This window comes from Danio rerio, chromosome 19, assembly GCF_052040795.2.
Source record: "Danio rerio strain M-AB ecotype USA chromosome 19, GRCz13ab, whole genome shotgun sequence".
NCBI classification, from domain to species: Eukaryota; Metazoa; Chordata; class Actinopteri; order Cypriniformes; family Danionidae; genus Danio; species Danio rerio.
In genome coordinates, this window is record NC_141039.2 from 46759723 (window position 1) to 46774014 (window position 14292).

At 35.6% G+C, this 14292-nt stretch overlaps 2 protein-coding genes across 19 annotated transcripts in view; both read right to left on the reverse strand.

Moving 5' to 3' along the window:
- Positions 1 to 14292, reverse strand: part of ppt1 (palmitoyl-protein thioesterase 1 (ceroid-lipofuscinosis, neuronal 1, infantile)) — an 847627-nt gene that overhangs the window by 544011 nt on the left and 289324 nt on the right. The window lies entirely within an intron of this gene.
- Positions 1 to 14292, reverse strand: part of csmd3b (CUB and Sushi multiple domains 3b) — a 1026877-nt gene that overhangs the window by 152162 nt on the left and 860423 nt on the right. For all 18 annotated transcript variants that reach the window (XR_015517226.2, XR_015517225.2, XM_087296029.2 and 15 more), the window contains one exon: positions 12395 to 12568. Coding sequence is in view for 16 of the 18 variants with exons in the window: in XM_087296029.2 (XP_087152155.1) it covers positions 12395 to 12568 (174 nt within the window). In the remaining 2 variants the exon portion in view is untranslated. The remainder of the gene's footprint in view (positions 1 to 12394; positions 12569 to 14292) is intronic.

A 14292-nucleotide genomic window follows, 5' to 3' on the forward strand; every position in this document is an offset into this window, starting at 1 on the left:
AAGATTCACACTCCATGCCTTTGGGTGAGAGCTGTCACTCCTGATGTTCGCTTGAGACACTCAAATCCTATCATTTATCAGAGAACATACAGGCGGGCAATGTAAATCAATCCAACAACAACAGCATACTGCCTTTTAATTACATGCCAGGTTGAGTTTACTTCATTTATATGGAGGAAATTATTAGACCTAAACTGTCAATCAGTCTCAGACACGGAGCCGATGTTGGGTTGCTTGTTATCTACCAGTCATCCTCATGTACAGTATGGTAAGCTGAGAATGACGAGCCCATCCTCGCTATAGCTCTCCATAATGTGTGTTGATTAACTCCAGACTCTAATTCCAACATCCTGAGCACCAGAGGAGCTTTTATTTAATTAAAGTCCAATTTCTTTGCCTGATATGACACATTTAGAGGTATATTTGCCTTTGTAATAGCTCTTCCAGGCTACGGTATATTTTGTTCCTCGCCGCGCGTCTTTCGCGCACTCATAAAAAGCCACAGTTCATTTGCATAATCACAGTTGTAATTTGTTTCTCTTTGCACGCAGGCAATTTCCCTTTCATTTAAAGACTCTCCGTAGCCCAAATTTTCAACCAAATCACTGTATGCTAAAATAGCTGGAAATGTACCCACACACTTTCCTTTTTTTTTTGCATCCTGCGAGCAGTGATTTCAGCTTGTAGTGCAGAGCTTGAGAAATCCATGTGGTGTAAATGTGACGAAACGTTTAATGTCTAAACACCCGCTGAAAACTCTTGATGAGCATGCTTTTTCTTTCCGTGCTGATGTGCTTAATATTTAAATTAAAGCGAGTGCTTGTGAATATCATTTAATTTGGATCCCGTTTGAGGACAATGCAAAATACTTGTAATTGCCAATCAGAAAATGTTCCCCATTATGCCGTTTTGGATGCGACCTCTAATGTAGTGTCTAATGTAGCTGTTTGTGAAAGTAATGGCTCGTTTCCACTGACTGGTACAGTACGGTATGGTTCGGGTCGGTAAGGGTCACCTTTATCAATCTTGCGTTTTCACTACCAAGGGTACCCTTTGGTGGGCGTGGTTCAGTTTCAGTCGCATCATTCTCGCTCGAGAAAATGTCTACAGTAAAGCTGTTCGGGTCGCTCATATATGAAATGCACTTCTCACAAAACAGACGCTTTATACACATGAATACTTCTGTATAAATGTTTATTACTAACTTTTCTATGAACATGAATTGATTATAACTGCAGATCAATGACAGCGCGAAATAGCCTACTGTAACGTCTGTAACTATATTAAATAAATAAATGCAATGAATATGAACACATATAGACCCTTACAGTCTCTGATATCTTACCAGCTACAGAGAAACTACACAAAACATACATGTAATCCTTATTTGGGTTCAAAAACAACACGCAACATATAGCACACAGTCAGAGCAAACCTCATCTGTGTCTTTAATCTTCAGCAGCACATGTAACCTCTATTAGAAAGTAATTGCTTCATAAATCAGTCCAAAAGGCGAGGATAATAGTTAAACAGGGCAGTTTGTTCATCTTCAAGGTTACTGAAACAATCATTTGCTCCTTTGTTTTTTCGGACTTCTTCTTTGTTTTTTCGTGCTTCACTCTCACATTTGTCTGTTTCTGAAAGGATTGGATGTGAGAAGCACTTCAATAATCATGCACACGTTGTTATTATTATCAGCTCACGAAGTTTGTTATTTAAATATAGACGCGCATGGAAGAAAGCGAAACCACCACCTTGTAAAAAACTATGGGGCACAGGGTAGATTCTGCTCTTCTTTTTGGCTTTGTGGATGTTCAATACGATGACATGGTTTGTTTAAGCTCAGGTCGACCATGGCTTGTTATTATATGTATTTATTGTTATGGTGTAATGTCTCTGCTGTGTATTTAAAAATGGTGGTTCCTTCATTTTCATTCTCCTGGCTTGTGCATAAGCGAGTGCTGTATCTCTGTAAACCAATAGCATTCAGCTGCGCGTCTAGCTCCACCTTTTGGTACCTTTTTGTTGTGCTATGTACCGTTCCAAAAGGGTACCCAAAAAGTGGTATGGAACAGTTCGCTTTTTGTTATCTTTTGACAGTGGAAATGACCATAAAAGCATATCGAACCATACTGTACCATACCACTCAGTGAAAAACGGGTCATAAGAGTTTAATGTTCACTTTAGTTTGAAGATTTAAAAGAGTTTCATGTAATGCTTTGAGTTTGGAGGTTACCACCTTAAAGAATCACCCATGCTTTGGGTCTCAATCAGTCTCAGGCAACTGTATATGTAACTTATGAAATATGCTTTTAGTTCATTTAGGATAACTCCAAATAAAACGACGAGACTTTGAAATGTACAACACATAGCAGGCATACACGATATGTGACCTTTGAGTTTAAGCTAAATAAAAATACTAATGTATTTAAGCTTTTATTTGATAAAATCATGTTGAACCAACTCAATTGCATTTAATTGTGTAAATAGTTTTTTTTAGTTGGTGCTAAACAAATGTATTGGATAGAAATCCTGCCCTCAGTTAAATTGAGTTCATCCAATTAGTTATTTTTTTGAGTGTCAGGACCAATCAAAGCAGAGTAGACTCTTGGAGAGGCGGGGTTTATTCTTAAAGGTTCAAGTCAAACAGATTTGTGTGTGTTGAACATCAGTTAAGCAAACGTTAGCACTTGTCAGCTTTAATTGTGGGGAAAACTGGATAATTTTGAGCTTTTGTCAGCTAATTTCATCTTCTGGGTTTAAAATAATTTTTGGGATGGGATCAAAATCGGGGACGTAGCGCAAATCTGCTAGAGGAATTATGACGCATCAGTTTCTCATTATTATTCATAGCTGAATTTTCTTATCGTATGAGAATCCCCTGCTTCTTATTTATTGATGACTGCATGTGCTTTCCAAAGGCAATGCCGACCTGCTAAGCTGTGGCTCAATGACTGGGGGAGACCACGTCTGTGCATGGCACGAGTTGTATGTTTGTTTCCATGATTCACAAGGTTTGTTGCATGTTTTCCCCGGGATGCTGTCAAGCCCGATACAGCAAAGCTGTTGATTTGCAACAAGCATTTTTGTTGGGAGAGCTGAACGAGAATTGGAGAATGGTGGACTTTATCAGTTGAGTTCGCTACCATTCAGACGCATCGCCTATATCCATGCTGCTGTGTTCACACATGTTTAAAATCCTCCATATTACCGGCACGCCTAATGGTTAGAAAAGACATGGCAAGAGACATGCTGTATTGCTATCCACTGTGTCTGCATTAAGACTCTGGGATTCATTTATATACAGTTTTATAACAAGTTGTGCTTATGTGAATATGAATTTACTGCTAAAAAATGTAGCAAGACAATAAATTACTATTAATTAATATCATTATTAATATCTATTTATCACTATGATTAATTCTTTGCAATTTAACTTTAAACTGCATTGAACTTTTTAACTGTAAGCTGTAAAGTCATGCGTCTCTTCATTGGTTTGTGTCTCATTTTGTGAGCCAACTAACAGTTGTTCACTCCCCTCTTTCCTCCTGCTTTGCCGGCCACGCCCACTCCTCCCTCTGCTTGCAGTGCTCCACGCCCATCATGGAGCATTTTTAAAAAGATTCTGAGGTAGACTTGAACTGAAAGAGGGGACCCTTTAAACTAGCTGTTTCAGAAAAATGCTGATGCTGTAATTTAACATATAATAATAATAGTTTTTTGGAACTTGATGGATGTAGGAGAATTTTAATATATTCTAATTATAGAAAGTATTTAATTGGGCAAAATTACAGATATATCTTAAGTATTCTGAATGTTTAACTGTGATTACAAATACACTTTTGTGTATTAAAATAATGTGTCGACTTTCAGAAGCACACTAGCAAAAAGCACCTACAAGCACTGCACCATAGGCCTAAAACTCCAGGTATTCATTTCGTGGGGTCTTTAAGTCGAGTAAACGATTAATACATCAAATATGTCAGCTGCTATCGGTTAGATCCATTGAGGACTCACAAAAGCCAAACTGGCCTGGCATTGAAATTGCCTTTTCCCCCCTTCTGCTTTATTCTGCTTCAGAAAGTGTGAGATGATGATTTTCAGATGCAAAGCAGCTCTGTGATTGTTTCAGATGCAATGTTCCAGTAATGTCTCGGAGAAGCAGCAAATCACCATCATCAAACAAGACGCCCTGATAGCCCCGTTCTCAGCATAATAGACTGCCATTCTCTAAAAGATCATGAAGGAGATGCCACATCAATGCAAGTGTGAATAAAAGTCTAATCAAACCAGTCCAATATGAGCAGTGGCACTTATAAGACACAGATTTTTTTACTGTAACATCACGTGGGTATTTTAGGGCAGATTTTTTGTATATTTCATTTTTTATTTATGCTTTGAATCGCATTACGTGACTTTGATTTTTCCTCCAACAAGTTTTAACCATGAAAAATAGAAAAGGAGACTTTTATTAACATTTTTAATAGTGTAAAGTGATATATTTTCTGGGTTGGTGTTATATATTACGCTACAAAAACCCTGTAATAAACCTCCAGTACATTATTTTTGTTATTTTACAGACTGTTTTCCTCTGTATTTTATTTCTTATACATTATTTCAAACTACTAACTACTACCCAGAATTTTTATTGTGACATCATGTGAACTTTAAGATATTTCAGGTAACAATTTGTATTTTTCCTTAAATATTTATGCTTTTGAATGGCATGATGGGACCTGGATTTTTCTCCAACAACTTTTAAGCATAAAAAATGATAAATTTTTAATAGTTTAAAATTATATATTGTCTGAGTTGGTGTTGTACATTACGCTCCAAAAACCTTATATAAACTGCTAGTACATATGTTTTGTTACTTTACAGACTGTTTCCTCTAATTATTATTTCCTACTTCAAACTGATAACTACTAGCTCAATTATTTGCAGTAAAAGCGCATGAACTTTATGATATTTCAGTTCACAATTGTTTTTCTATATTTATTTATGCTTTTGGAAACACATTATGGGAACTTAAATTTTCTTCCAACAACTTTTAAGCATGAAAAATAAAAAAAAAGTAACATATTTAGTAGCTTAAATGAAAAATATTACACGAGTAGTAGTAGGATATGGCTGTATAACGGCACTGTTGGGAGGTGTGCATTGGAACAAGGCCGCAAGCCAAGTGCCTTAGTGTACCATACAGCCAAATCGCACTGCTACTCAAGTGATACTGCATTTATAAAACAGTTCGATGACAAAATCGTGTATATATATATATATATATATATATATATATATATATATATATATATATATATAAAAAAATATATATATATATATATATATATATATATAAAATATATATATATATATATATATATATATATATTAAAAAAATCAAACATGAAGAGTATCAAAACCCTTTTGTATTAGGAACTACTTTCTTCCACCATTACTTCACATCTGCAGCTGACGTCCGAACTGCAGAAATCGTTACTCATTCACCAACATCACTTTAGAGCTAGTATTGAAATGATTCTCTAGCGTAATATAATTCTTTAGCGTCAAAGTGATGACAAAAGAGGTGATTTTGCTCGCCAGTACAGTTTTTCACTCTATGGGTCCTATCATACACCCTGCGCAAGGCGGGACTTAAATGTTTTTTGCTAGATTCAGCTCGACGCAAGTGTGATCTTGACGTTTGGCAACACGCCGTTTAAATAGCAAATCCATTTGCTCTCATACAGTATGTGCACCCAAAGGCGTTCAGATCTAAAAAAAGGAGGTGTGTTAAGGCGCATTGCTGACGCATTACTATTTTGAGGAACTGAAATAGACTACACAATAGACCAGATCAAAGCAGGTCTATAGTGCAGCGCAGAGCGCGTTAGTTGTGTGCCTCGCTTACACATTGCTTAATACACATGTATCGGGAGCCACATGTGGCTCTTTGACCAAAAATATGTGGTCTCTCTTCAATAAAAAATTAAACTGTCACTAAAAATCTGTTTCCTATTGAAAATACAATTAAAACGACCTTTTTATTGTATATTTTTACAGCAAGATGAATAAGAATAAAAGAAATTTCAACTATTGCACGTGTGCGGCGCTGTGGATTAACTTGAATTGCGACACCAAAAAAGGGCATGCAACTTACATTTCTATGCTAACCTTCATTCATTCATTTTCTTTTCTGCTTAGTCCCTTTAATAATCAGTCTGCACCCTGACTACTTCAATATGTGAAGTTTATTCATAAACAAATTTCGAGAGGATCACGTGCTTATGATTGTTCACAGCTGTTCCAACTTTAGCTAATGACTGATTATCCTATCAGACGATCCTTAACTCTCTATAAATAACCAGACTTTTCTTATCTCAATATCTTCGTCTTGAAGAAAACCCCCCACCCAACACTACTTTCCCTCCTTTCAAACGGGCGTCACGGTGGCCAGCGATTAGCACTGTTGCCTCACAGCAAGAATGCCCCTGGTTTAATTCCTTTCCAAACCAGACGGCATTTCTGTGCGGAGTTTGCTCGTTCTCCCCGTGGTGGCGTGGGTTTTCCCCGGGTCCTCCGGTTTCCTCCCACAGTTCAAAAACAAGCACTCTAAACAATTAATCCAAATACCTTAGCTAAACTCTGAGTACACCTTTCAGCATACATATCCGACTCTTAGCTACAACAAGCAAGAAGGGGAGTCAGAGATCTACCTGAGCTAAAACTCCCCTCTCGCCTTGCAACGGGAGGGAGCCCAGGGCTCGAGGATCTTATAAGCTCCGGGCTCTCTCCCGGGACAGCACGCCAAACTAGCTTCACTATCAATCATCAGCTAAGTGTGAACTCTTGAATGTTGATAAGCCGTGCTGGGCATTTCACTCTGTCACGCGGTGAACGCTGTTGGTCAATTATAACAAGCTGTCATCTGTCCAATCAGTGCAGATTAGCTTCATGCTAAGGAGGGGTTTGGGAGCAAATGAATCGCTGAGCGAATCATATAGGAGTCACAGGGATAATAAGGTAAAAATAAATGCATATTATAAGATAATGAAAGTGTTTTTGACCTTGCATGCAGATCAGCCTGTTGCTGGAGACCCTTAAAACCAAAATATGACCCTTTAAAATGTATAATAGGGGCTCTTTAATGCAGAATCCTAAAAAAGTACAGTAGATGCATCTTCTTAGGGTGCTTTCACACCTACACTTTTGTTTCGGAACGTGTCTCGTTTGCTCAGTTAGCGCAGTTCGTTTGGCATATGTGAACAGGGCAATCGCGCTCTGTTCTGCGCCAAAGTAATCGCTCCGAGAACGCTTGAATGAGGTGGTCTCGGCTCGATTGAAACGAACCCTGGAGCAGTTAGATTGCAGTGAGAAAGCGATCCGATCCGAGCGCGGTTATATCACAGTGTTTTATGGATATGTAATAGGCTTACGGCTATATGAAGAGAGTATTATGAGCATGGCGGGAAGTTTCGCGAGTCTCCAGATGCCCGCAAACAAGTGATGATCTCCCGGTAATCTCGCGTCTCCCTCCCGGTCCTCAAATAGGCATCGTCGCGCACCCTTCACCCCTCCCCACCGCATCTCTCCTCAGACACATCGCGTGCGCACGCTGTCAATCACCACCAAACCACCACCTCTCCTGACAGCTGAGCTGGACGCTGCAAAATAAACCCTGACACTCTGACCAATGTAAGGAGAGTTTACACTCACGTGACTTGTTTTAGCTCTTTTGTTCCGATTAGAAACTTTGCAGTGTGAAAGTGAACCGCTCCAAGAGCAAAGAGCAACAATGTAACATTTGTAATCTCTGTTTCGGAACAACTGAATCGATTCACAGGTGTGAAAGCACCCTCAGTCTCTTTTTTCAGCGCCTCACGCAGGTTTGCTGATTAAACTATGACAGACTTCAGCATTTTGGGATGAACTATGCCTTTAATAAACTGGGAGATGATGTAGATAAATTCTGTAGTCTCAAATCTATCTTTTTTTGGTGAGAATAACTACTCTTGCTTCCCCTGCAGCTCCTTTGTATCAGCTCGTTTTGTCTAAACATTCTTCAAACAAATAAACGCCCCCGTTGAAGCGAGGCAGACTTGCTGCAGCCCATGTGTATGTGTGTGTGTCTGATAAATGTGGGCTGTAAGTGTGGACGCAGTGTGTCACAGTGCAGCGGGAGATGACAGTGATGCCAATTCTTTATATATATATATATATATATATATATATATATATATATATATATATATATATATATATATGTCACACAGAGGCGTTTTTAGGGTGTGTGTGAAACAAGAAAAAAATAAATGATGGCTCAGTCGACGTAGCACTATGGTGCAAGGTGCGTTTATTTACAGTGCAAAAGTGTCCAATCCAAAAATCACAAAAAAATAAAGTAGACAAAAAAAAAAAAAAATTATATATATATATATATATACAAAAATAAACAAACAACAAAACAAACAAATAAAGACAATAAAGTAACAAAATAATTATATACAAAATATTTTCTATCCAGAATTATCAAACCAACCATTCGCCACTACTCACACCTTCTATCTCCAACGACTCCCACACTGAACTGAGCCCAAGTCACTCTATTTATAGTGAGTGACTCCGCCCAGTTTGGATTAAACTATATTGAAGGTAAGTATAAGGTAAGTATGGACATAAACAATCTTTCAGGTAAGCATTTCACACTTTCATACACTTCATTTGTATTACTATATAACTTAAAACCAAAATTATTAAATCAGCATTTTCACATGTCATGAATACTGCTTTTTTTCATTGTTTTCCCATTCTTTTCATCCCCCACATAAAACACATAGTCTCCCCCGGGTGCCCAACCACTCAGCGCATGCGCAGCACATCACTGTGCATAAAATGCTGCGCATGACCTTTTTGGCCCCTTTTGCCTCCCGTAGCCGCGATTGCGCAACCAGGAAGAGAGACGCAACAGAAACGCAACGAGACGAACAAACACAAACACAAACGGACACACAGGTAAGACAAATGTATGCGGTGTGATTTATGGCGTGTCAGAATATGCAAGGATTAATGGAGTATATAATGTGTTTGTGCGTGTATGTGTTTTTATTACAGCGCAATCTCCCGTGTGCACCCGATCGATCGGCTGGTGGAGTGAAGGTAAGTTATGTGTGTGTGCGTGAATATGTGGGTGTACAGCTCTGCCGCAGGCCAGTGACAAACTCCTTTGTCACATTACCTCCCACCTCTCCTAGATTGCCGACGTCAGGCAATCGTGACAGGTAATCTGCTGTGACATTGCTCTTTCCCGCCTTGTATCTTACATTAAACTTGAAAGGCTGCAGTGACAGGTACCATCTGGTCACTCTGGCATTCTGATCTTTCATTGTATTGATCCAGGTTAAGGCTCTATGATCTGTTTCGAGGGTAAACTCTCTACCCATCAGGTAGTATCTCAAACTGTCCAGTGCCCACTTTATAGCCAATCCTTCTTTTTCAATGGTGGCATACCTGGTCTCTCGTGGCAACAGCTTTCTACTCAGGTATAGGATGGGGTGTTCCTGACCTTCATCCTCCTGCATAAGCACTGCTCCAATTCCTCTCGCTGAGGCATCCACCTGTACCAAGAACTTCTTTGTAAAGTCTGGGCTTCGTAAAACAGGTACAGTACACATTCTTTCTTTCAAGGTAATGAAAGCCTTCTCACATTCTTCGGTCCACGGAACCGGATTCTTTATGGCTTTAGCCGTCAAATTCGTCAAGGGTGCTGCTTTTTCAGAGAATTGAGGAATGAATCTCCGATACCATCCCACCAGTCCGAGAAAGGATCGTACCTCCTTCTTGGTACGAGGTCTAGGACAGTTGCGGAGTGCCTCCACTTTGTCCACTTGTGGTCGTATCTCTCCATTCCCCAGTTGGAACCCAAGATACCTCGTTTCTTGTCTGGCCCACTCGCACTTGGCGACGTTCAGTGTCAAACCAGCTCTCTGTATCTTCTGCAGAATCGTGTGGAGATGGTGTACATGATCGGTCCAGGTAGTACTATAAATGACTACGTCATCCAGGTATGCGGCACTGTACTCCTCACAGTTTCTTAATACCTGATTCATGAGTCTTTGGAACGTTGCGGGAGCTCCATGAAGACCAACTCCTTTGTCACAATATATATATATATATATATATATAGTTCCCTAAATACAGAGGGCTCTAAGGGTGCTTTCTTTAAATGTCAATGCCATTTAAGAAGGAAAAACTGAGCTTTGGAGAGTGTCTGTGTCATGATGTCACTTCCCCTTGTGCTAGTAGCAATTCTCTGTGTCCCAGATATTTGGAGAGCGTGCTAAAATCAGGTCTGTCGATCGATGCAAAGTTAATTATAAGAAGAGCCAATTATTTCAACAGAATTGATTGCATATGTGTCAAATATTATATTTTGGTGTCCACATTTACAAACTTAATTAAGCAAAATTAATTACAAAAGTGATTTTATATACTTGGCATATTTAATGCAAGATTTTAAATAGCTTCACAGCAAAAACTTAGTTAGATTTTTTTGTTGTCTTTCTATTTTAAATATCTAAATATTTTGAAAATAAGATGCATTTTCTAGACAAGCAAAAAATATTGTCCTCCTTTTAGAAATAATATGCCAAAATTAAACTGAGTTTTTTCTTAAAACTAGGTGAATATTCTGGCAATAGGGTATGCTAAATAATATTGTCTTTGGTTTTGATATAACACTGTTTTGCTTGGCCTATCGGCAAATTATTTAGCTTGTTTTAAGGAGCAAACTCACTTAATTTTGACTTGTTATTTCTAAAAACAAGACGATATTTTTGCTTGCCTAAAATGCTTCTTGATTTATGAATCATTACATATTTGGACTAGAAACACGATAAAAACAAATCAAGAAAGAAAAGCATTTTTTTGTAGTCTTTGGTAAAAATAAAATGTCAAAATATGGGTAAAATAGTGTCTTAATAAACATAATAATTTGATAAAAAAATCCTTAAATGTAAACAATAGGGTAAAAACTATTGGTTTGAAGTTGTTAAATATAAAGTTTTAAAGTGACAACAATCTTGTATTTTGTGAACAACAATTTTAGAATTTTTTTTGGTAAATCATGGTTTGTTTTTGAACAACAATTTTAACATTTTTTTGGGTAAATCATGGTTAAATATATATCTTTATATATATATATATATATATATATATATATATATATATATATATATATATATTTATTTATTTATTTATTTATGTATTATTATTTTTATTTATGTTTTTACTCAGAAAGAAAACAAATTAATTAAACATGACAAAAAAATCTGAAAAAAAAAATCAGAGAAGATCCAGAGAAACTAGATTAAAAATACTGAGATGTAAAAAACCTAATAAAAAAGATGAAAATTATGTAATATATATAATGATTTTAACTTATTAATAAAAACGACAACATAATTAACACTTAGACAATTTACACAATTATGTTTATATAAGTATTTTCAGGATGCAAAAGTAAATATATAACTATATTTTACATTGTAATAAATTAATTACATTTGTTTTAATGCTTTAAACTGCTTTGTTCATCTTTGGCCTATATATTCATAGAGACAATATTAATTATAACATAATTATTATTTCTTATATATATATATATATATATATATATATATATATATATATATATATATATATATATATATATATATATATATATATATATATATAAAATTCCCCAAAAAATTCCCCCAAAAATTATATATATATATATATTTTTTTTTTCTTTTTTTTTATTTTTATTTTTTATTTTTTTTTTTAAGATTTATTTATGAATTTTTTATTTATTCATAAAATATATCAGACCAAAAAGTTTTTTTTTTATTCAGTTTTTTTTTTGTTATTATTTAGTCAGTTTATTTTGATGGTCCGTTTGATGAATTTAAATTACACTGCATCTACATGGCAACTAATTCTCATTAGATTATAAGTAGACTGTTAGGTTGGGGTTGGGGTTAGTGTAAGTTGACATGTACTTGCAAAGTTTCTTTTAGTCACTTAAATGTCTGTTGAATGAGCAGTATCAACATAGTAAGAAGACAGTCTACTAATACTCAATTGGACCATCGAAATAAAATGTCACCTAATGTTCTGCTAAGCCCTCTTTTTAACAAGCCGTTTTGAATATTTCGTTGAACACCCCCTTAGACACATTTTTTCCGATTACTTGTACTAGTGTTCCAAGTAAAGCCGACAGCTTCAGCTAAAATCAGTGATTGTGTCTGTTTCTTCTCCTCAGTGTGAGCGTCTTTGGCCTTACTGTCTGAATTAATCTATTCATGGAGTCAGTAATTCTCCACAGCTTGTGTGAGAGAGAAAAGAGTCCCAAACTCACGGACGCAGATGGGCAGCTGTCCGGACCAGTTGTGGTCTTGTTGGCAGATGCGCACAGAGGATCCGATGAGCCGGAAGCCGGAGACGCATTGGTAAACCACTGTGTCTCTGTAGCCGAAGTTTTCCCCGATCACCTGCCCGTTGACGATCTGCTCTGGTAAACCACAGTGACCGGCTGCAGGAGAAAGACAGAGGGATTGAGAGCGCAGGCTACATTACACTGTGAAATATTAACAGCGACTGCTTTTAGAGAGACGAGCTGCTTTGTGTAATTAAGTGTTTAGTGGAGTGTGCGTAAATTCGCATAAGTGAGATCTTCAGTGGAGCCGGAGAAAGAAACACTATTGAGGTCTAATGTACTTTAAGCACCTAAACACTGTGTGTGTGTGTTTGTGAGTGTGTAAGTGAGTGTGTAATTATATGGTGGAGGGGAAGTTAATAGTCTTATTTAATATACTGTAAATGCAAAAAAAAAAAAAACATCTTTTAGTCACAGGGTCCACAGAAACAAAACATTGACCAAAAAAGCTGCTAAAAGGGAGAAAACTCTAAAATGAAAATAAAAATGATGCAATTTTTAGTGGTTTCATATAAAAACTACTACAGAAATTACAATTTATACTTTTTCAAATCCTTTTTAATCCTTTTTAGACAATTACATATTTTATATAATGTATTTTATTGTACATTTCATTATGTCTACATTAGTATTTTCAGGATGCAATAGATAATGTATCTTTATAATTTATTATTTGACATACAATTGTATAATTCATACTTTATATTATATATTATATATATTATATTATATTTTATATTAGAAAAAAATATTTTATTTCAGCTAGTTTCCAAATAAATTGATAAAAAGCTTCACTGTCATAAAAAAACTAATAAAAAATACTACATATAACAAAAAATAATTATAATAACAATAATAAATAAAATGAAAAAAAATGAATAAAAATATTAATTTATTCAGTGGTCAGCATATATAAGTACGGCTTCCACAAATCTCTCATTTAAATTAATATATTCTATAGGAGGCTTTACAATTATATATATATATTTGTTTAGTCAGTATTGAAGCCTAATCTAACAAAATAACTTACAATAATGGTTCAAAAATTAGCAGCTCAAATTTATATGTTATGGAAGATATTAAATAAAATGTTCAAAAAAAGCAAAAATCATAAGAAACAACACATCTTTGCAATATTTTAATGAGTTAAAATGTATAATCTTTCCATTTCTAAAGATGTTCTGTGACTAAAATATTATTTTAATAAATAAATCTGTTTAATTAATCTGTTTTATCCAAATGCACCAATACACAGTAAATCACCCATGTTGACGGAGAAATGAATAAAAATATTCATTCACGAAATGGGGTGTCAACAATTATGCTGAGAACTGTGTGTTATTTAGCTTACTGGAGATGCATAAAAATAACTTGCAGTCACAGGTTACGCGGGTAAAACTGTGAAACAAATATTAACATGTTTAAAAAAACCTAATAAAAGAGACAAAACTCTAAAATACAAATTATGGAATTTTTTAAAGATTTTAAATTATCAATCAAAACTTTTACATAATTTACACTTAGACAATTTACACAATATTATATTACTTATATAACATAGTTAATTGTATATTTTATTATATTCATACAAGTATTTATTTTCAGGATAATGAATAATTATAATTTTTTAATTGACATAAAATAATCATTTTTATATATTATTTACTTACTATTTATTTATATTATCACTATATAATATAACTATATATATATATTATTAAATTACATGTTGGGGCTCGTCCTTGATGGGAGTAAGGTTTACTGGGGTGAATGTAACGGAGGCCAGCTAGCGAAGTGCTATGCAGGTAGACCTCATTCCT